The sequence below is a fragment of the Metarhizium robertsii genome (genome assembly GCF_000187425.2).
Source record: "Metarhizium robertsii ARSEF 23 chromosome Unknown MAA_Scf_12, whole genome shotgun sequence".
Taxonomy (NCBI): domain Eukaryota; kingdom Fungi; phylum Ascomycota; class Sordariomycetes; order Hypocreales; family Clavicipitaceae; genus Metarhizium; species Metarhizium robertsii.
This window is the reverse complement of record NW_011942152.1, coordinates 232,320-254,758: the sequence shown is the minus strand read 5'-3', so window position 1 is coordinate 254,758 and position 22,439 is coordinate 232,320. Positions and strand designations below refer to the sequence as shown.

General features: G+C 49.7%; 7 protein-coding genes across 7 annotated transcripts; 3 read left to right on the top strand and 4 right to left on the bottom strand.

Annotated features, from left to right (window-relative positions):
- Positions 1 to 222: 222 nt before the first annotated feature.
- On the bottom strand, positions 223 to 1,253 carry MAA_00151 (survival protein sure-likephosphatase/nucleotidase-like protein; the record flags this gene model as incomplete). The annotated part of the gene is made up of 2 exons (XM_007818149.1): positions 223 to 941; positions 1,064 to 1,253. The coding sequence occupies 2 exons, from the start codon at positions 1,251 to 1,253 to the stop codon at positions 223 to 225; spliced, it is 909 nt and encodes a 302-aa protein (XP_007816340.1).
- A 3,577-nt stretch (positions 1,254 to 4,830) lies between these two features.
- MAA_00150 (uncharacterized protein) lies at positions 4,831 to 6,907 on the bottom strand (the record flags this gene model as incomplete). The annotated part of the gene is made up of 12 exons (XM_007818148.2): positions 4,831 to 5,156; positions 5,234 to 5,300; positions 5,362 to 5,445; positions 5,501 to 5,589; positions 5,647 to 5,707; positions 5,766 to 5,847; positions 5,904 to 6,131; positions 6,190 to 6,271; positions 6,323 to 6,455; positions 6,519 to 6,615; positions 6,678 to 6,794; positions 6,855 to 6,907. 12 exons carry the CDS (start codon positions 6,905 to 6,907, stop codon positions 4,831 to 4,833), a joined length of 1,419 nt encoding a protein of 472 aa, XP_007816339.2.
- A 679-nt stretch (positions 6,908 to 7,586) lies between these two features.
- Positions 7,587 to 8,070, top strand: MAA_00149 (Aegerolysin; the record flags this gene model as incomplete). Its single annotated transcript, XM_007818147.1, has 2 exons — positions 7,587 to 7,672; positions 7,734 to 8,070. The coding sequence occupies 2 exons, from the start codon at positions 7,587 to 7,589 to the stop codon at positions 8,068 to 8,070; spliced, it is 423 nt and encodes a 140-aa protein (XP_007816338.1).
- A 455-nt stretch (positions 8,071 to 8,525) lies between these two features.
- MAA_00148 (phospholipase D) lies at positions 8,526 to 9,482 on the top strand (the record flags this gene model as incomplete). The annotated part of the gene is made up of 1 exon (XM_007818146.1): positions 8,526 to 9,482. The coding sequence occupies one exon, from the start codon at positions 8,526 to 8,528 to the stop codon at positions 9,480 to 9,482; it is 957 nt and encodes a 318-aa protein (XP_007816337.1).
- A 769-nt stretch (positions 9,483 to 10,251) lies between these two features.
- MAA_00147 (Heat-labile enterotoxin, A chain) lies at positions 10,252 to 13,410 on the bottom strand (the record flags this gene model as incomplete). Its single annotated transcript, XM_007818145.1, has 1 exon — positions 10,252 to 13,410. One exon carries the CDS (start codon positions 13,408 to 13,410, stop codon positions 10,252 to 10,254), a length of 3,159 nt encoding a protein of 1,052 aa, XP_007816336.1.
- Positions 13,411 to 15,006: 1,596 nt separating this feature from the next.
- Positions 15,007 to 15,207, top strand: MAA_00146 (uncharacterized protein; the record flags this gene model as incomplete). Its single annotated transcript, XM_007818144.2, has 1 exon — positions 15,007 to 15,207. One exon carries the CDS (start codon positions 15,007 to 15,009, stop codon positions 15,205 to 15,207), a length of 201 nt encoding a protein of 66 aa, XP_007816335.2.
- A 3,615-nt stretch (positions 15,208 to 18,822) lies between these two features.
- On the bottom strand, positions 18,823 to 22,233 carry MAA_00145 (Mediator complex, subunit Med14; the record flags this gene model as incomplete). The annotated part of the gene is made up of 3 exons (XM_007818143.1): positions 18,823 to 20,212; positions 20,280 to 21,466; positions 21,529 to 22,233. 3 exons carry the CDS (start codon positions 22,231 to 22,233, stop codon positions 18,823 to 18,825), a joined length of 3,282 nt encoding a protein of 1,093 aa, XP_007816334.1.
- Between the last annotated feature and the right edge of the window lie 206 nt (positions 22,234 to 22,439).

Below are 22,439 nucleotides of genomic sequence, written 5' to 3'. Positions count from 1 at the left end.
ATGTCGACTCATGAGCCATACTTGTCCAAGATTATTTAACTGTAATATACAACTACACAATAGATGCAGTGCAAGTCTCTCCAGTAGCCCGTCATCGTAATAAAGAAACCGCCAACTTTGTCTCATCTGAGTCGACATTCTCATTTGGTTCCCATGCCATTCAATTCTCTCGCTTGCGCCAGCACGTCCCTCGGCTGCTTCTACATTTCAACTCCGTAGTTTTCACAGGCAGCTCAACAGGGGCTTCAGCTTGTCCAAGACCTTCTGCTGCGCGTTCGCATCGGCCGTCGTCTTATCGCTCGCATCCCCCACACTAATCGACACGGAACAAGGCGTGCTCTGATGCACATGCAGCTCGGAAGGCAGACGCGAGCCACCGCACCAGTTGACGTCGGGGGGCGAAAAAATGCCTGACGTGATCCGACTAAGAACGTACTTGACGTCTGATGCTTTGGAGCAGCTCCCACCCGCCACAATCTTGGGCATGTTGACATTGAGAAAGACGTCCTTGGGCAAGTATGGCTCTCCCGCGTCGATTATGCTCTGGGTAATGTTTGCGGAAATCTCGGCAAAGACGGCGCTCTCCAGCGAAGCCGGCGTGTTCCAAGGGTGAGTGTCCGTGTTTGCCCCGGAAAATGCAATGGCAGGAATGCCAGCGTCGTGCGCGGCATAACAGGCAGCGCCGACGGTGCCAGATACCCAGTCGACCAGCCACAGGTTTGCGCCCACGTTGGGCCCCGTGACGACGAGCTCCGGCTTCGCGCCGCTCCAGAGCTTGGGGCCGATGCTGTCGATGCCGTAGCGGGCAGAAGTGGCCGGGTAGGAGTTTACCCAGTTGAGATCTGGGCGAGTTGCGTTGGACCCAACTGGGCCAGAGTTGGCTGGACAGCTATCGTACATGCATGGGTCTTTGCGCGGTTGAGGGTCTCTGTCCAGGGAGCCTGACGGTCGACGTGAGACATTAGTACACGATGGTTACGTTTGAGCGCAGGAGAGTCTGTCTGGTCTGGTGGACAAGCAGGAGTTGGCGCGGAGCAGGGGCGCGAGTCGAAACCTCAGTTACCTCTGCCTGACTGGTTCTCCGCAGGAGCTGACAAGACGACTTGATGTCCCATGGCATTCAAGGCGTCATTGAGAACGCGAAGATTGCCTTCGGCCCAACCATCATCGTTGGTCTGTATAATGCGTATGCCGTGCGTAAAGGGGAGAGCAAAGGCCACGAGCGGGGCCGCGATGTGTTTCAATGATCTCATGGCGACACGTGGCGTGGCCAATGTAGTAGCAGCGGACCGGGAAAGAGACACAAAAACGACAGAAGGAGCTCTTCTTGATGCGAAGCAAACAACGAGTGGACAGTAAAGGTAGAGGGCCTCTCTGATACAGGATCAAATAGGACATGGTGCTGATGCGTCGGGATGGAAGACGTCGATCGACTCAATGCTGCTCTTCCACGTGCCTGCTCTCACTAGTCTCTTTAGATACAGGCACAGACAATTGATTGGTTGCAAGAAACGAAGCGCAATTTGCCACCAATCAGGTCCGTGCCCAGACAAATCATGTACATGCACATGTGGTATAAAGTGAACAGCGGATAATAGTACTAACCACATGCAGCTCTATTATTGGATGAAGGTACTGTATATCGGCTTATGGATAGATTTGGCTCTACTCACTTGCATAAATGTGTCAGGATGTATACTCTGGCTCTACTACGACGTGATCATGATGGCCCCTGGATAAATGCATCTCCACCGAGCTGCTTTGACAACAGTCACATGTCCGTGCGCTCACCTGTTTCTTCAGGTCAACTGGTCCGCAGCGTCCTGAACAAAAACCGGAGCCGTGAAGAAACCTTGGCCAGCTGCGCCGGAAAACTGTGCCGGGCTGACATTAGGAACCAGCCTCAGCCCAGCACCGCGGTTAGCAGGTGTATGCATATTGGTCCCCGCCGTCCCTATCAAGTCAGGGTAACTCGTCGCGTCTCTAAGAATGCTTAATCAGGGTGACTCGTAGTGGTCCATGAAGTGTTATCAGATGTATACTCAAATAAATTAATACATAGTATATAAAGGACAGTTTCTTGGCACCACGCCGAGGCGTAATACTCGCATCAGAGTAGGGCACATTTGCATGGAACACAATTAATGAACCGTGGCAGACGCTGCAATTTCTGTACAGAAAGACCTCTGCTACTGTGCCCGGACCACGTAGAGCACCCGTGTTGACGCAACTGCCCAAAGCCTTTGAACCGCGGCGGCACAGTCCTTCTCCCTCTATTCCATCATGTGGCACTTCTGAAACCTGTGTCTGGTGCATCTTTTACAGTCTTTGTCTTGTGAATCCTTTGAGCCTTTGTCTGCGCAATCTCCTACAATCTTCATCTCCCGTGAATCTTTGAGAGCCTTTGTCTAGACTCTAGTGGGTCTCTTGCAGTCTTTATCTACCCATTGTGCTTTTAAAACCTTTGTCTCGTCATTCTTTCAAGGCCTTGATCCGCCAAACCTTTGTCACTATTGTCTGGTGACACTTCTAAAACCACTGGCTTTATTCTTATTGTTTGCACATCTTTGTACGGTAGGCACGCGGTTCTGATTGTGTTTGCGTCAAGCCATGAGGGCAGTCGATTTAGGAGATCAGTCTAGAGTAGTATTTAATAGCAGGGTATCCCAGAAGAGAGCTAGCCAGAATCCAGACTATCTCTTTACTTTATACTCTCCGATACTATCGCCCTTTTATCCTCTTCGCCTGCAGCAGAAACAGACATCTAGTTTCCTGCTTTAAATACACGCACCGACTCTGTGATATATTTAACGCCTGTCATAAATATCAATCCCTCGACAAACGCAAATTACAATTTTGGTATAAAGAGGAAGATGGATACGAAGGTGGAGAAGACATTGAGAGATGTAAGCCGTTTCATTACTTTTCGATTTTTACAATAACAACCTTTAGAGTGCTAATATACTATGGTATCGGAATAAAAGATCTGGGGGCGGAGCCTTGATATCGTTATAACGACGGGTGAGGGAGGGGACGAGCGCGCCATTAACTCTCTGGAAGGGTGCGAGGGCTTTGAAGAGGTCTACACAACGGAAGAACAGGAGGATCAAAGTGTGACATTGAAATTGAAACCGAAAGTGCCTCCAGGTGTGAATCCTCAAGAGATGTGGCACAAAGTCGGTAAACATCTGAGAGAGAAAGGCTATGCACCCGATTATGGGGTTGAGTACGGTAACAAATTCGTCTTTGCAGGAGAAGACTACAAAAAAAATAGAATGGTTATACAGTGATGGAAAAGGCGATTTGGATGCCACACGGACTATCGATTGTGGAAAAGGCGCGGAAGGTGGACGAGGCTATCTGGTGGAATTTTGAGATGGCTTTGAACAGGAGCAGAGATTCAAGGTACAATGTGGAATCTTGTTTGGGGCCTATCATGGATCACTATTCTTAAACATGTCAAGGCGGACGGTAAGGCGGGCCTCTACCACCGCCGTCAATGTGTTGTATCTTACTCTCTCACGACTATGGCGTTGTTGTGGCTAGATGCACAGGTAATCGGCCAGATAAATAACCTACCTGACATCTTTAATCGCTAATCTCCAACAATAATTCCCAGTGATGGTCAAGGCTCAGCGGTAATAAAGTCAGCGCGATTCCCGACAAATGTCACGGAGCAGTCAAAGGTGAGTAGTAGCCATTTGTGCCCGCCGAAATCAAGTGAAAGGGGCTAAATATGTTGGCCATGGCATGGTATTCCTCCAGGAGAATGGCGAGGTACTTCTCCCTCGCGGCCGTCATGGTCAGGATGATAGCCTCGCTGGCCGCGTAGATAACACCAGACCGCCTCGCCGCTTCGCTCCGGTGCTGTGAAAGCACTCTGGTAGCCTTGGGGCCTTGGCAACCCAGTCCAGAACGACACTCTTGAGCTTCGTGGCGGTCTATCGGCGCCGAGGCCAGCAAGAGCTCACCGAAGTAGCCTGGTTTAACGGTAGACACGACTCGACGACTCTCGATGGAGTCGGCATAGTCGGCCACTCTGAGGAGAGAGACGCGGCGTGGCTGGCCAGCATGATCAAACAATGGCACACCTGCCGCAATCTTTCTTGTTCGTGTCCAGCATCAACATCATGACCAATTCAAAGGGACATGTCCGCCCTTCCCCCCCAAGAGAGTGGCACACCACACGGCAGACTCCACGATGGCATCGCAGGGTTCAAGACCTTGTGCCGTGCTTACCGCCGTTTTGCACACAAGACTGCGTCGGCGTCGAAGCTTCGAGAAATATAGTCATCTGCATGGACCTTGGGCACGTCCGGCCCTGTCCAAGACTATTAGTCCTTAATACTCACGACTTGCGAAGCAGCGGCTACTGAGTCGAGGTTCGAGTGCGGAGCGTGTGGCTTTTAGGTAAATAAACTAGGCGCGTTAGAACTAAAGAAGTATACTCACGGAACGCTCGTGGGTTAGAGAACGAGTTGACATAATAATTACTCCTTAACTCTAGGCATTTTCCCCTTCTACTTCTTCTTTTATTATAGCTAGTAAAGAAATCTAAATAGGTAAGCTATATACTTATAGTACTTGTGTATTTTAAAATTAATAACTATACTATACTAAAGCCTATTCGTCTTGGTCGTTTAATTTTTGCTCTGGTCCGCTTATTCTCTTTGCCACGATTTCTCGTGTGTGGATGTATTACTAACTTCTGTGCAAAATTAGCTTCATCTTGATAGTAAACAGCTAGGGACTAGCTAGTTGGTAGAGGCCTTTCACAAGAATTAAAATCAGCACTAAATAAAGGACTATTTTCAACCCATCTCAACCTTATTAGATCTTCTTTACATAAAAGCTCAAGTCATCATCACGGCGCGGCGTTGCATCCTCAAGGTCCAGCGTTACAACTCCCATCTCAAGAATAGGATGGATATCCACTTTTGCGTCAACAATATCCTTCACCTTCTCCTCGAACCCCCACAGCTGGCTCGTCTGCTTATAGCCAGGGGTGATGGAGTTTCTTCCCACCAGGCAGATATACCTGTCTTCATTGTTCATTTTCCCAAAGATGATCTTGGTAGTTCCCATAAGTTGGTCAAAATCATAGGCTTCGAAGCGGAACAGCTCTTTGGCCGTGTCGTGTTTATAGTCATCGATGACTGCTTTTATAAGCATCGTGTTCGTAGGTCATGAATACGAATTCTTCAAGCAGGGAAAGGGAAAGGGAGCATCGTACAGTGAGTTCTCAGGTTGTTTTTCAAGCGAATGCTTTGAGCGATGTACTTTCTTCGCTTGACAGCAAGCTGGGAAACTCTTTATCAGTATAGAACCACCATTGTCTTGGTTGGGTATTGAAATACTCACTAATACTTCAGTTTGGAGCTTTGCCGGGAAGTCGCCCGAGGGCGGCGACTTGGCCTCTTCAGGCTTTTTGCTCACTTGGGTTACCTGGAGACTCGATTAGGGTCGCTTTTCAATCATGGACAAGAACTCTGATACGCACCCAGTTTCTGTAGAGCTGCAGCTGGGTGATGACTTTGTTGTTGAGCCTGTCTCGGTCGCTTCGACCATTTGTGTAATGATCCGAGTCGACTAGGTGGGAAATTTAGCTGAATACCTGGTACATTCGTGGAATTGGTGTCGTCATACTTGCTCGAAGCATATTCTGAACAACGAGACACTTGGTAAAATCGTTAAAAACAGCCCAGCTCTTCGTGGAATAAGTCAGCGAAAAGATGAGTTGGAGCTGAATTCTTTCAAATACGTACCCGATCTTTAGCTTCCGTATAGTCAAATGGCACAAATGAGCCGTTAAAGTTGGGAATATTAGTATACTTTTCTAACAGCGCACTAGATTATAATGAGCAAAATTAACGCGAATCTAAATGTAGATCATGTAAGCTCACAATCTCTTATAGGTATGCTTCGGGGCATTATTGTAAAAGGAGTCGGCGACCTCTTTAAGGCGCATCATGTTATTCTCTGCCTCGTCGCTCGGCTTCATCTCAGTGGGAGTTCCAACATAGTGCAAGTAGATCTTGACTTCGGAGCTTTTCTGGATCTTTTGAATGCTCTCCTTGACTTCAGTAGTGACTTGTGCGTTGGCACTGAAGACGGAGAAGGCGGTTTTGGCTCTAACATAAGTCTGTTAGTACGGTTCTGTGCCATGGCGTAGTGGTTCTCTTAACTCACGCGACCTGGAGCTCGTGTGAGGTTGACTTCTCATTAGTGATGATGGAAACTCGAGCAAAGAGCGCCCCGCCCTTGACGAAATCTGAAATTGATCAGCTATTGGATGTAAAGTCCTCATTGGGGAGAGTATTACCGGAAATAAAGTGATCGCCGTATAGCCCTCGAGGATCGGAGGGAGATGTCCAGTTAAATGTGTACTTGACTGTTGCACTCGGCTGTCGCCGGGCATCCACTTTGACTACGTAGGTGAGCAGGCTTTTCTTGATCTGAATTTGTATTTATTAGCAGAGCATTCTCACAAGATATTTAGATAGGGCAACAATACTCACCTCTGTTCGGTCAAGAAATTTGGAGTCAATCTTGGTGTCTGTCCCCCAACCTACGATGCCCGCACCAGCACTGATGTCAAGTGTTTGCAGAAGTTCGCTAGAAGCAAAAGTTAGTATTGTTAGAGATTTTCAAATCACCTGAACGTGTGGTGATGATACTTGTAGTCTTTGATTTCGCGGGCTTGATAACTTAGGTCCATGGGCGAGTCTGAGCCAGCCGTCGACTGTATGGTTACGGCATTGTGCATGCAAGTTTGCTGTAGGTAGGAGTTGTAACTGGGATAATATTTCCGTACGGTCAACTTAATCCTTCGGAGGTTCTCTTGATACGCTTACCCTTGACCCTCGGTCATGCCATCGGCATATGGAACTCGGATTTGGCCGGCCATTGTGAGTCAGTAGTCAGGAGGAAACACAGATATTTTTTCTCTGGATGGAGGTTGGCAAGTTGTGGGGGAGAAGAATCCTTTGCATTTTCTCCATTCAACGCCTTGATATACTTTAACGGCGACATACTCACATCGATATCGGCCCATGAGCGCAGTCCCTCTGTTTCTTAAGCAGTTTTGTCATTGGGCCAAACCTACGTCGCAATGTGGCAGCCAGACACCAGCCAACTACGACGTGTAAAGCAATAACTGGCCACGGAGAGGCGCCACTTTCGAATAGCATTTTTGAATCACGATGGCTATTGGACTAGGTCATTTTGACATCTGGTACTGAGTATGAAACAGTCCACAATCCAGTTGCGCCACTGCTTGCATCCTATAGCACACCTGGCGGCTTGTGTGCTCCATGATGTCTGGTTCGTTTTGCATGGTGCTTCAAGTGCCGCGTCGGTCTCATTCACGGATCACCATCAACTATCGTGGCTAGGTATTTGCAACCATGAAAGGAGAGAGCTAGGCCATGTTGGCATCCATTCCGTGGAGTATACGGGTATATAACCCGCGACACACACCTCTCTATTCTCTCCAACCGAATTACATCTTCAATTTCGACAGTCTCTTATCACCCGCGCTCTTGATTCAAGTCTTGCAACACAATTCGCACACTCTCTCCACCACCATGGCCTACAAACAATGGATTGGCATCAAGAACCGCAGTCGCCTGCGCAGGAGTGACATTCGCATCAAGGACGCCAAGCTCGTATCGTAAGCAGCTCTTCCCCATCATCCATCTTGACCTCTATTTGACCCAATCGAGCCTTTTCAGCGGCAAATTCTACCGCGGTAACAAGGACAACGAGATTAGCCCCAGCGAGATCAACAAGATAGTCATCGCGCCGCAGTCCGAGGCCTTGGTACATTCATGCGGGCGGTCGGACGCGGCCATCGGCACCGAGGGCGAGTACACTCTGTACGAATGGAACGGCACGCACGAGACCAAGATCTGCCGGGTGTACTGGAGCGCGCCATGGGGTGCGCACTCCAACGTGCTCAGCATCCTGGACTGGGACCCCAACACGTCTGATTACTCCGTTATCAAAGATGATGTGCAGCAGGACTCTACGATTGGAAATGTCGAGGTTGTGATAGCCAAGTTGGCATGAGATGGAGCGTGCATGGGACCCGACTTGAGTTGGATCGTGGCTGGCTCATGGTGGAATAGATGCATAAACGATGAGAGGTGAGAGCGCAGCCAAGCCACTTTTGGGCCTATCCAGTTATAATATGAATAAACTTTACTGTGTCTGGTAAAATTTACTTTTTATAAAGTTGACTTCTTGTAAAATTTACTTCGTATAAATTTACTTCTTCTAAAATTTACTTCTTACAAAATTTACTTTTACAGTAACCTTAATATATACTAAAGCATATCAATTCATCTCTACACGTAATAGTATACTCTCTTGGTTTTAACTATCAGAGTCGTACTCCAGCAGCCGCAAAAGCACCCTTGCTGTCCAGGGAACCTTGCATAGTATTGACATATAAAGAGACTACCCCATGCGATACGAGTTTGTTTGGCAAATGCAAAGTTCACTGCAGATATAATCGGATGAAAATGATGACCATATCTCAACTTCTCAGCAGCTTGTTCTTTTTTTCAGCGTTTCTCGGATGGCCCTTTTCTACTCAAGCTCGATCGATAGATCGGGCTGCCTTTGGTGACCATGTCGAGAAGGAAAAGATTCTCCAACAGACGTTTCACAGCCCCCGACCATTTTTTGCCATTGCTCACCGAGTCCTCATGGACTATGGCGTTCGAGACGCTCTCAACCACGGCGCTAATGCCTTTGAAATCGACATGACAGCTTGGAGTAAACAGTGGTACGCGGATCACGATGGGACGCTTACCTCTCGAGGCCACACAGCAGAACACATGTTTAGGGCCATTGCACAAGAGCGGCGTGCTGGTAAAACCGCTATATTTGTCTGGTTGGATCTCAAGAATCCCGACTACTGCGATAACCGCTATCCGGCGTGCAATATTGAAGCGCTGAGAAACCTAGCTCGGGATATTCTACAACCTGCCGGAGTGAAGGTGTTGTATGGTTTTTACAGCTCGCAGACTAGCGGGCGGGCATATCAGGTCATTAGCCGGGGCTTAAACAGAAATGAGGCAATTGGTATCGACGGGAACGTGGGTGATGCCAACCGAGTTTTCAATAGTCAAGGTCCCGCCTCCATCAAGCACCGAGTCTATTCTAAAGGACTTTTTGATCCAGCATGGAACTTTGGCAACTGCAAAAGTAGCGGCAATCAAATTTGTCCACAGCTCCGCGAGGGTGCTGAGTCGAGAAACTTTGGCAAAGTTTTTGGATGGACGATTGCGGAAAACAACAGAAAAGAGGCAGACCAATTGATGAGCGTTGGTGTCGACGGTCTCATCTACGGATTCGTGGCCACACATTACTACGATCATCCTGACACGAGGGCTGCAAGGAAGATTCTTGCAGATTGGCTTTCTAAGAACAAAGACAAAGCCTATCTTGCAACCCTCAGGGACCAACCTTGGTGAGTTCTATGATGAGTTCTGCTGCACAACTTGCAAGGAGATGGAAGTTGTACAATTTTGGGTTTAGAGACAAGGCGTTTGTACTTGAATGAAGTAGTGCAAAGCGGCAAGCTGCCTAATGACATGTAGTCATAGTCTGTCCAAATCTGTCAAGATCAGGTCGCTCATTCAAGCACGATGCTGCCTTTGTAAGAGCAGGCAAGAGTTATTACCTAAGTGGCAAGTTGCAATAGGAAATAGGAACATAAGCAGCAGTATTCCAGAAGTGTTTAATTTCGTATGATTCCGCTCCTAGATGTAAAATGAAGCGTCTCTCGTTTTGCCCAAGCTGTACCATGCAATTGTGCTGTGCGACACCAGACACCTGCCAAGTTTTCTGCCTAAGCCTTGCTTCCATGCCCGGTATTTCGCCTGGGCCGTCATAAAGGCCGCTGTAAAGTTTGTTTCCATGACCTCATTCATCTCCCTTGTGGAGTCTGGTACTTTTGCTGTATAGATATAACCTTGTTGCAACTCAAATTTTGCAAGCATCCGTGGGTATATCAGTCAACTTAGAGGAACACAACCACTCGTCTTTAACATGTTGGGGGAAAAAGTACATGAAACTGAAACAAGCTTGGATTCAACTAACTAGACTACAAGTTAAGCTATGAACAGCAAGGTCCAGATAGATATTCAAAACACCTGCATCGTTTCCAACGTCCATCCACAACTAAGCTACGCAAAGATGCCCAACTCGAGATGACGCAGGAGATGCATAGTTTCTCCCCCTTCAGCTCGTGCTTCCCTCCGTCGCAGCCGCATCCGCCCCGTCCGTCTTGGAGATAGCCTTGTCTGCGCACGCCCAGACGACTTCGAATCTGGCCAGGGGCCTCCCCCTGGCGCAAGCTACCATGACGTGGGCACACCTGCGACGGCTGGGGAACTTCTTACACAGTTCCTCTTGCCGGTCTCTTATCTTTTGCCGGGCTTCCCGGTCGGGCAGGAACGCACCACGTATGCAATCAGACGCAAATTCCTCCGACGTGTCCTCGATATAGTAGCAACCCTCGACAACGAATTTGCAGATTTCTGTCCTCGACCCATTCTCCTCCACACAACTCTTCATGTGCTTATTCAGGAACTCTTCAGGTGTAGGGGGGCTGGTGACTTGTCGCTGGGAAATCTTATTCACAACTTCCTGCATTTTCTTCATCTTCTGTTGCATTGCTTCCCAGTTCTTTAACCGGATTTCCGACACGCTGTCCCTCAGATGTTGCGTCACATCGTCGTTCAATTGACTGTCGCGAACGACCTCCAAGAGCCCGATGGCCAGAGTTACGAGAAGTTTATGATTTCGGGATTCTAGGGCCGAAAAGGGAGGAATGGACAGATTCGTAAACTCCGGGGGTGCGGTAGGGTGACGACCCATGGGGTCTCTGCCGTAAGCCTTGTCCAGAGCCTTCATCTTTTCGTCTTCGTGTATCTTGCCAATCTTCATAGCAGCAAGGAGTCGAAGTCCCTTGAGCAAATCGGGATTATCAACGGGGAAAACAGAATCATCAAACTCCTCTTCCTTGAGACGACCCTGGAGGAATAGTGCAGTCTGGTGCGTCTGCCGGATAAGGATGAAGTCTCGGTAAAGACCCGGTATGTCCTCGGTCAATGCCTCCCTTATCTCCGTGTTAAAGTAAGAGCGCAGATCCAGCGTCTCATTCTGAGCAAACCTCATTCCCTTGGACTGGCCGAGGACAAAGGCAACATTTAACGCCTGTGGCAGTGGTGGAAGGGACTCGTTGAGACGTTTGCCAACCTCCTTCATCTGCGCGCGAGCCCTGGAGTAATGGTCATTGGGTTTGACGGATGGACCGCCGCCGAACGCAATGTCAAAACCATCGTCCAGTCCGCTTTGATCGCGGAAATTCTCGATAAACTTGTCTGAATTAATGTGCTCGATAAATTCATCATTGACCTTCTTGGCCAGCTCTGACAGCGAGAAGGCTGTGCCATTCGCAAACTCTTCCGTGATGTCCAGGAGGAACTCGCGCTGCCGGCGCGAAACCACATTCCACTTATCTGCTTGGATCTTGTGAATAGCCTGCAGGGTTCCGTTTTCGAGCGCGGCCAGGTCGACTGTCTCTCCCTCGCCCAACGCACTGGAATGGAAGAGATCGGGCGAGCCACTCGCATTCAACGCGCCAATTCTCCCAGCGGCCTCGGACAGCACGCTCACGGTATCAATGGCAAAGACGCTCTCCAACTTGGCGGCAAAAGACTGCGTTGGGTCTGTGCGACTGTTCGAGTAGACGGTTCCGTACACTCTGCTAAGCACCTCATTCCAGGAATCATCGCGCCTCTCCCACATCTCCTCCAAGGTCGGCGGCGCGGGAGGATGGGGGAAGAAGCTCATGACGGCTCGGACAAAGTGAAGCGCGAGGCCAAACGGGGCCAAGGGACCGAAAAGGAGGGCATCCGCGATGCCGCACAAGACGGTGTCTATTATGTCGAGATCGATATCGTGGCCCTTCTCTGCGCCGGCGGCCGCGGTGACGGCACAACCTACAAAGGGGATGATGGCTGTGAAGGCGGCGGCCTTGTCCAAGTCGGTGCTGTTCGTCCGGAAGGCCTGGACGATGCCATTCACCCACAGGGCACCCCCGACCGCTCCGGCCAGCTTTCCGAAAGCGCTAGAGAGCTTTCCGCCGCGGCCGGGGACCAGGTCCGACGAGGTCGGCTCCATGGGCTTGTATCCGATCTGCTCTCGAGCCTCGTGGAACGTCTTGACCCCGTTCTTCAACCACGAGTCTGGTATCTTGGGCAGGCGCTCTCCAATGGCCTTTTCAAACTCCTCCGCCGACACCTGGTTGGCCCTGTTGGCCCTTTCGGCGAAGCGGCCAGTCGCAAGAATCTCGGCATCGATCACGCCTTCGGACCCTTCCGTAACCGGTGGGAGGTCTATAATTTCCTTGATCTCGGGGGATTCCCAGGGGAAGCAAGCATTGACGCCCTGCCGCTTGTCCAGTCTTGCGACCTCTCGCTTGCGAGCTTCGCCCCTGGCACACACGATTGGCTCAATGCTTTCAATCGCCGTCTTGAGCTCCTGGAGGTTTGTTTGGTGGTTGCCCTGGACACTTTTTATATGTTTCTTTCTGAACCAAGACGCCTTCATCCAAGGATTCTCCCTAACGGCGGTTCTGAAGGTCTCCCCCATGTCTATCTGCCCCTCGGCATTTTCCCTGATAGTAGGCGTGTAGTCGGCCAGGGGTTTGAACTCGGCCACGATGTTTTCCGTAACCTGCCGGCCGTCGAGGTGTTGGTCCCAAAGTTCCTGGAGCTTCTCTTTTGTAATGCCGCCCTTGCTTTCGGCGACGGTTTGGTCAAAGTCGATGGCCGTGGCCCCCTTGGTGATCACTTTGAAATCTGCGTACGGCTTGAAGCTGTCAATCGTGGCCCGCATACGGCCGTCGAACACGCGTTTCATAGAGAGCATAATGTTTGCTCTGACTTCCCGGAGCGTGTCTTCGAGCGCCTGCCCCGTGAGCTTGCTGTGCTTGAATCCCTGCGTCTTTTGCAGGATGCCGGAGAGATTGGTCCCCAGCTTCTTGAAGAGGTCTGGGTAATCCTTTGCGTTGCTTATGATGCGGGACTCTGCTATCGTGCCCGTCTTGCCTGCCTTGACAAGCAGCTCGACGGTTGGCTCGATTGGGGGGAACTCTTCAGACGTGATCGTGGCTTTGGCATCGCCGGGCCCGCGGCCCTCGATGAAGTGGACAAATTCGTCAAAGCTGCAGACACCACCCGGCTTGCACCCGCCTGCAATGGTTCTGCCGCCGCCCATGTTGTCCAGCTTGTAGGCATAGTAGTACAAGAGTCGCTCGTAGGCGCCGGGCGTGGAGTAGGCGGCTGCTATGAGAGCAGAGCCAAAAATGGCTAGGAAATGTTTGAGCCGCATATTGCGGGCGTGTCGGTCAAGGGAGTGTTCTTGCAACGAATGAATGAAACTAGAGAATGAGTGAATGAGTGAGATGATGGATGAGGACAGAAGAGGACGGCGTAGATGTATTTATTCATACTTGTTGATTTACCGGCATATGGTATTCTCCGTCATCAGCCAGGACTTGGAACAAATTTTCTGATTCCCCGTTGCCTAGCCTCGCATGACAGCCGATTCATTTCTGAAGTCTATGCATAAACGCGAAGCTTGAATCAGGTGGTGGAATGATGCCAACCCATCTGTGTAATCGCGCGTGAACAGTACTCTGCATTAAGCGAGGTCGTATTTTCTATGGATCCGAACTTGTTCGTCTTGAATTGTAGCATGTCGGGCTGCGGCTTCGTGGGGGTGCTTTTGCCATGTCTGATGCCACATGACTCTATTTGCTCGGGTATCTCGAGAGCCACGATGCATAGCATTGACCGTGATGGGCCGTTCAAAACTCAGTTACTATTTTTTCGGGATGAGTTATATATTCCACTGGCGACTATTGGGATCCCTGTGAAGCTGATGTAAAAGTAGGAGACCTGATGAAGGATATTGAATCATGCTACTTCTCGGGAAGTGGCAGGTATTTCCTCACGAGAAGAGACCCTTGGGATATAATTTTCTCGGGAAGTGGCAGGTAGTTCTCACGAGAAGAGACCCTTGGGATATAATTTTCTCGGGAAGTGGCAGGTAGTTCTCACGAGAAGAGACCCTTGGGATATAATTTTCTCGGGAAGTGGCAGGTAGTTCTCACGAGAAGAGACCCTTGGGATATAATATACATGGAGGTTTAGTCATGCAGAGCAAGTTTTCTCCGTTTTCCCTAGTCAGGTAGCCCGGTATGATATCATTTCGGAATCACAATAGACCGAGTGGGTGGGCCGAGGCAAAATGGGAGACCCCAGAAATGCAAGATCTTCGGGGAATTGAAATATGTACCTCCTTTGACAGCTTTCCACTGCAGCTCGTACGGTCATTTTCACACTGCAAAGTCTCCACTCGAGTCAAAAAAACGCTGCATCGGCATGATGCTCATCTCCTTTGGCCCATATAACAAGGTCTAGATTAAACTACAGACCAATTCGGTAGTCGGCAACGTACAGTACCGGCCCAATAATCGGGGTTAACGCTATAATACCTGCGCTAAGAGTCTGTTGAACAAAGTTCGTATGGTTATTAAAGGAAGGAAATTGCTGAATTCGACCCCCGGCTATATCACAGCCTCCATTATGCCCGTCATGTGATAGTCATGCCTACCACTAACAACCAGAGGCACGGTGGCGGATACGGGCTTCATTTGTGTATGGGGATCCTTCTTGTCTCAGAAATTATATAAGTCTCTGCCCAAGTCGGTGGAATAAAGTGTTTGTGCATCCCATGATTCGCACATCGATCCGTCTGCCATCTTCCTTGTCGCAACCATCCGCAAAGCTCACCGCCACAACCTAAATACCAAAATGGTTCGCATTACAGCTGCTGCTCTGGCCTGTAAGTCAAAATATGCCAATTCCTGATATTTGAAGCCGGGCCTGACTGACCTGGCGAGCGGCAGTCGCCGCGTCCTTGATGGCCGTCTCCGCGAGCGCCAATGCACCCGGCCATGTCGCGACGCAAAACCTCAACCGGCGTCAAGAGGCAGAGTCTGCACCATCCGACGGCATGAACCAAGAGGAGAACTTGGAAGAGCTGATGAAGGAGTTCATCGCAATTGCTGATGATGTCAAGATCCTGGCAGAGGAAATCATGAAGCATCCCGATCAAGTCTAGTCAGAATTTGGTGGTTTCCCAATAGTCTTCTCTGCGACTTTGAGTGGTGTATCTTTTGCTTTGGGCGCCATGACAAATGTGTGACGAGTTTACAAGCATGTACAAGCAATATAAATTACAACCTGGCCTCTGTACCATGATGCGCGCTGTGATGGTAATGAGAAATGTTTTTAAAGTTGACATTCAAGGGTCAAGCCGAATGGGCTCAGACCCACCTATATCCGCAGTGCGAGTCGTGCTAATTGGGTGACTAAAGATGGCCCTTGTCATGTTATCGGCTCCCGCGCCCACTCGCTTTTAAGCTTAAACTAGGTCATAGCCAACGAAATTAGGTCCCTCAGCTGGAGTGGGGCCCGGAAAAGGGGTAGCGAGATCAATTGATGGCTCAACACCATAAAAGGGAGCCCACGATAGCAATCCCTAGCTTTTAATCCCATCGACTTTTACCTGTCATTTTCACCTGTTATTTGTGCCAATACCTTGTCTAGGGTTTCCCGCAATGCAAATTCGGTGGTTTCGCCCGGGCAATCATCTCGCCATATGTAATGTCATGAAAGGAAGGTCCTCACAGGCCCGATAATTCGAAGCTGCCTACCTGAACCAATTGATCAAGGCTACATATGCAGATACTGTTGCAGGCTGCTGCCCTTGAAAGCCAGTTGCCTTTTGATACTGCCCATCGTTGAAAGCTGGTACTAGATGCAGTCTGCTGCCGATAGATGCAAGCTATCTAGTTGTCTAGTTGAACCATTTAATCAGAGCCCTTCTGGCTGTTATGTTTGTAGTAACTTATTAGTATATGTACTATTTTTACCGTCTTGTACATCTTTTCTTGTGTGGGTTTTCCCGCTACAAATTATTGCACATAGTAAGACTATAAGCTTTATCATACAAATATAATACTTGAAAACCTGGAAATAACACAAATTAAGGGGGAAGTATATAATTGGAAGGCTCTACTTTAAGATCTAGATAGCATGATTCAGCTCTTCCTTTGGAACCTCGTAGTACTCTCTTTATATAATCGCTGTATCCAAGTCGCTGTGAAGGCACAAGGGCACGAGCAAAGTCGAATACGACTTGGATAGAGCGATTACTCACAAAGAGAGTCAGGGCTTCCTTGGTTGAGCTATTCAAGTCCTAAAGTAAGGGTGTTCCCTTGTACCGTCACAGAATAATCACGTAATACCGCAGGTGCGTTCCAACTTCCAACTATGGCTAGATGAAGGGTCTTGGCCACAAGGGTTACACAATAACAAAGCAAGGTATCGCGAGAGTCAACTAGGCCTTGAAGGAAACCAAGGACCTTTACTACCAAAGACTTTTATTCGAAGAATTGAGTCATGATGCGCCAAGCCTTGAGCCCTGGTCACGGTGGCGTTGGGTGTTAATACATGGCACTGTGCACTGTTCAGTTAATCAGTACATAATCAGCTTCTCTGTAGCAGCGGCAGCATTACCAAAGTCTTTTGTCTGGGAGGAATGGCCATCTGTAAGAAGATGGTTTTTCGGACAGATATTCGTTGCATAAAGGGCGTTGACTGAGAGACCAGCATGGACCGCATAGACATGACTATTATGCAGCTAGTCCGTCCGAGAACTTGCACAATCCAACCCCTGTAAGTTTAGCTAGCGGTAACTTTTAGTAGAGCTAACAGGGGCTAAGGGCCTGATGAAGCGTTTATAAAAAAATAGATAATATATAACGTAGAGTAAAAGGTACTAGAAAATTACTATACTTTTTATTACTTTGATAGGATTAAATTTCTCGGCTAAGCTCTTGAAAATAATAGCCATTAGCTTATAACCTCACAGCCGGCCCCATCTACTAATATCACACATGGCTAAACTTTCAGGGGGGTTATATTATACTGTCGGTTATACAGCTCGCTTCAGCTCGCGTCAAATACGTCTGGTGGGTCCGTCGCTTCTTCCCACTCGGAAGACGCCGTCCACGGCCCCGCTCTGGTCCAGAACGGCGGCCATGGTTGCTCAGACACCGAGTCCCGACGAAAAACCATCCATGGCCCGTAACCACCTGTTTTGTGAATCCTGCCCGCATAGTATCAAGATAAAGATGAGGGCCGCTCATCATTTTCTGCATTAAAAAATTCAAGAAATCGCCTTAGGCAGCATGACCAATGTAATAGTCGCAAATTGCAATATTGTTCCAGCGTGCAACGGTTGGCATAGAGGTTTATAGTACTTGGGCCGGATACAAGACAGCTATCCTTGAAGGCTTCAACGATGCAATGCTTACAGTTTGCATACTCTCACAGATGTAGGCAACATGGACGAAATCTCTATAAAGCTGCGCCTAACCTAGATCCGAATTGTCCGTTCATCCACCCTTTTTCACGCCATCTACGAGGACGAGAATAGGAAACTATTCAAGTATGAGAAGAAGACGAGCCCAAGGGTGCTTCTCTCCCTTGTAAACGGGCGGGCGTCCCCTGCGTCGCCGTCAACACCAGCGCCAAGGACGCGGAAAGCAAGGGGCCTACCGTCGAAAAGACGCAAGACGGCGAGTTAATAGCGGTGGCCAGCAAGAAATCCAAAGAAAACTTTAATCATCTTTTAAAAGAGTATAACTTTGGCAGCGTGGCCAAGCAGGATAAGCTGTACACTAAGCTAAGTACACGACTGCCAGAGTTTACCGCGCCGCGGGTTGACAGAATCGCCGGTTTTACCATCAAGATTGCCGGAGGTGCCCTGGCTGTAGCCGGCCTCGCCCTCTGCGGCAAAGCCGTGGCAGACGTCTTCTCCAGCGATGCCAGCGTCCTAGATAAAACCGCCGTCGTGACATCCATGTTGCCCGGAATTGGCTATCCCCGACTTGCCCCATGTTACAAGACACATCCAAGAGCACGTTGACAAGGCGAGAAACACACCCCTGCCTCTGTATAAAGAGCAAGTCAAGGCGGCCGTCAAGGAGGTGATGGAGCGCCTGGCAACGCCCGCTCCGGGCCAATGCGAGCAGGGCAGGAAGAAAGGCATGTGCGAATTCGGGGACTGTTAGGGTCCCAAACTTGAAGGCCACCCCTGGGATGCGGGCGGCAGAGTATACGTGACCGACGTGCCGTCTCTGGAAATGGCCCAGAAAGTGTCAAGTCTATATCAGAGAGCTGCCAGGCCCTCTTCACGACATATCAGGGTCCAGGCTCGGCGGGCGAAACGGGCAGGCCCCTATGGTGCAAGCCGGGCTAGGACGTCCCGTCATTGATCACAATTGTACATATTCACCAGACCCTCGGCCGAGGTGCGTCCCGCAAGTCCCCATGTAGTACGTAGGTTCTTATACAAAAGACGCGGCGTGGACTGCTTGCATCCCGCCCTCCCTATTCTAAACACCTAAACCCGATGCATCGTCAAGCATGACCCCGTGCCAAAAAGAAAACGGAAAATGCCAGTATTCGCTGCTATATTTCAGCTACCTACCCCCGCTGGCCCAAGCACAGCGTGGTATTCCAACTCCGCCACCCATTTTATATGTCGAGGTATCATTAAGCGTAGCATACAAAAAACTTTTTTTTTCCGAAAAGGGACACCCACTAGCTCGCATTGCAGGGGGGGAAACGACAAAGCCGCACCTCTACGCTGTTCCCATTTATCCGTCTAATCCAGCACAACGACTTCGTTGCCCTGCGTCACACCGGGTCCACTGGTTATCGTGCTCCGAATCGCTTCATCCACAGCCAACAGCATCTTCACCACGCCGTCTTGCGGGCGACCAGCTGCGCCCGTGGAGAGGCCGAACCAATTGTCGCCTCGTTTGTTCCAGATAGGTTGCAAGGCTGTGGAAACCCTGTCGTCGGCGTTTGGTTCGGCGTCGGATCGCCAAACGTGCCACCATGCCTGGCTGCGGCGGGGCTGCATTTGTACTTGCAGCCGGATAGGGTTCTTGAGTGTCTTGGCGTCTGATGTCATGGTGTATTCGACGCTCATCCAGGCCACCGTCTTCATGGAGAATTCTATACGGCCCTGCCCGGCAGCCTGAATTGGTTCCCATTCCGTTTCCATCTTGTCGATGGCCTGGAGCGCCGGCAGCGACGCAGGGAGCCACGCAGTCAAGACCCCAATGCCGCCATCACTATTGACCAGCTGTCTCATCAAGTCGAGGACCCGGAGATGGGGATTACCCTTCTCAATTTCGATGTCAATGTCATCCTTGGACAGATCCAAAACCACACGCCAACGCTTGCGCGAGTCTTCCATGACCTGGTCTGCATCGTTGCTGCTCTGTTTGGTCTGAAGTTCGCTGTAATAAAATGTTATTTGCCGTAGAGTCACTGACTCGGTGGTAATGGTGCCATTGGCACTCTCCAACGCTTCCAAAAAGTTGACGAATCGGTCAATGGCCTTGATTCGTGACTTGAGCGTATCGAGTATAGGCCTGCCTACTGCGCGTTGTATACGCAGGGCGAACTCGCCTCGTTTGGGGTTGTAAGATACATCACGGTCCGCGAGACCGTCGAGCGAAGCAAACTTGGAAGGTTTCCTAACCTTGAGGATTGCTTCCGATGTACAAATAAGCTCGTTTTCTTTGCTTCCATCATCAGCGTTTTCAGCCTTTGATAGGCATCTGATGCCCCTGAAAGTAATGCTGACAATGTTGTCTGCCCACGCCTTCTTTCGCACCAGGACAGCACCGGACGCCTGCTGGATAAGTGACAGAAGCTCCAAGTTACTGAGTTGCCCTTCGCTGTTTGACAAAGCGTCCTCCTCTGGCTTGCTCTGGTCAAAGACCATGGAGGGAAACAATGCAGAAAGTGCCACATCGGTTGATGGCAGTCGCACTGTTTGAGATGTCGACAAGCTAATTCTATTACTTGACCTGCTCTTAATTTTCTGTCGGTGCAATTCTCGGAGGTCGACTGATTGGGCAATAACTCCGGTGGTAAAGAATGCCAGATTCTCCCAGAAAACATCTGACAAGTCGGGGTGGCCGTTGTTGAAGGGTAGTTTTGCCTTGAATCTAAGTGTTTTGCTTGCCTCGTTAGGATTTCTATAATCCAGATTAGCCTTCGGGAATAGGTCACACAGGGCACAATGGTGGGGGAAATAAGGCTTACGACTCGAGCAGCCACCACTCGTCACCATTCAAGCTCAACACAACGACCACAAACCAATTCGAACCCCACCCATCCTTCTGCAAACAGATGACCCGAGTCCAGTCTCGCACCTTGATTGCCGATTTCAGTTCTTCCGCCGCCATTGGTGGTTTTCTAACAAACCATCCCATCAACGTCGCCCGACAGTGCAGCTCATCCTCCATGACTGCACAGCGAAGAACTTCCAAGCAGTTGAGACCATCTTCCGCGGGGTTTTTTCCCATGTTAAGCTGGTGCTCTGGCTGTATAGTAAACCTCGAAGGTGGTTTTAAAGCGAATACGCCCGTCATAGGTTCGAGGAGCATCGAAGCTTCTCCGCTGTGTCCTACTTGTGTCGTCAAACTGGAAAACGCAGGGTCGGTCCTCGATACTCGAAGAGCCATACTGGCTTCGTGATTCTTGAACCGCGCCACTGTCAAAAGCTTGTCGTGTATGCTGGTAAGGATGTGCTCTATGTGCCGAGCAATGACATTTGTTAACAAAGCTTCTGCAGAGAGCTCGTTCGCATTGAACTCAATCTCTACATCTTTCACCTCCTTATTGTCTCGGTACCAGTTAACCACCAATTGGCTTGTCGATGAGGCAGCCTCTTTGCCGTTTATTGAGCGATTGCTGTTCACTGCCACTATAATCCAGCTCTTGGACCCCGTGGTTGTAGACCGTCCCGTCCAGTACTGGATTGAAAGCGCCCGGTTCAGTGGTTCCACATTCAATGTCCCTGTCCAAGAGGTGCGACTTAGTTGCATTGCCTGTCTTTTCAACTCATGAATCTTGGTCGTTAGGACAAGCTCGTGGAGAAACTGGTAGCAGCCCAGTAGGCCTTCTTTCCCGAGAACATCATTCACACAGTTTTCCAGGTAATTTCTTAGTGATTCGGAAATTGACGAGGCTGCTGGCGTAAAAGCGTATCGGAAGTCGATGAACCAGAACTGCTTCTCAAAATCCTCATCCGCGATGGTCAAATCAACCTCAAATTCGCCTTCAACCTTAAATGTAACTCGTCCGGAACTGATCTCGTAGTTGCGAAAATGATAAGGAATCTTGTCGAAGTCGTCAAGGTTAAGTCTCAGTGATAGCAGTGTGTTCAACTCGTTTATCCACTTCAGCTGCACCTCTGGTGTTAGGGTGGGCGGTTCGATATATCCAAGCTATCAAACCCAGTTAGCACCTTCATAACAGATCTCATGAATCAAACATTGCTGTCACTTACATCGGGCATCCAAGGAGCGTTTCCGGTAGAAAGCACTTGGAGAGCAGTCTTTAAATCTGGGCTTGGCATACGGGCAAATGTCAGGTCCCTTTTCACATTAACCATCTCGTCGAGAGCGGTGTCGTAAAGGATCCTTTGTTGATCTATGTGAAACTTGAGGTCAATAAGCTTGCTGACCAAATGAGCCTTCCTGCTCCATTCTGCAATGACGAGGGCTTTGAGCCACTTTCCATGCCATTCTTGTGCAAAGTTAGTCAGTGCCCCCTTCTTCCTCAAGTTATCTGCCGAGCTATCGTCTGGTCCGCTGGATGAATACGATGAACTGCCGTTTGCCGCCGCCGCTGGTAAAGGCATCTTGGCCATCTCGGCGACTTTGTCCTGAAGGGCATTATGTGAGGTCTGTGCTAGGCGCGTAAGAAGAAGTGATAAAGGAACAAATCCTTGAGTAATGTGTACGATTTCGTCTGGGAGGTCGTTCATGCGGCTTATAACTCTTTCGGCTTCTCCGTTTTGATTCGATTCTTGCGATCGTGATTCGTCGTTGCCGTTAATAGCTTTGGCACTACCATCTGTCGCTGTTGCAGCAGAAGCTTTCTCCTTTGAAAATCCTGAGTCCTGCGGGGTGCCATTAGCACCATTAACACCGTTCATGGAGGAATCCCTATCATGATCGGTGCGCGTGCCATTGTGGCCGCTCGATTCCATGGTGATGACGCCGGGCATTTACCCTCCTCCAACGGCCCGCCTCTCCAGAAACAGATTCCACAACCGTCGCCCCTGACAACTTCGTTCGGCAAACGGCGGTGGTTCTATGTCGTGAAAGGATGATTTTGCCAACCATGGGAGCCTGAATTCGGTTCTTCCAGAGGTTAGCGCAAGAGGCGCATGCTCTCTGGGACTCCCGTCCGCCG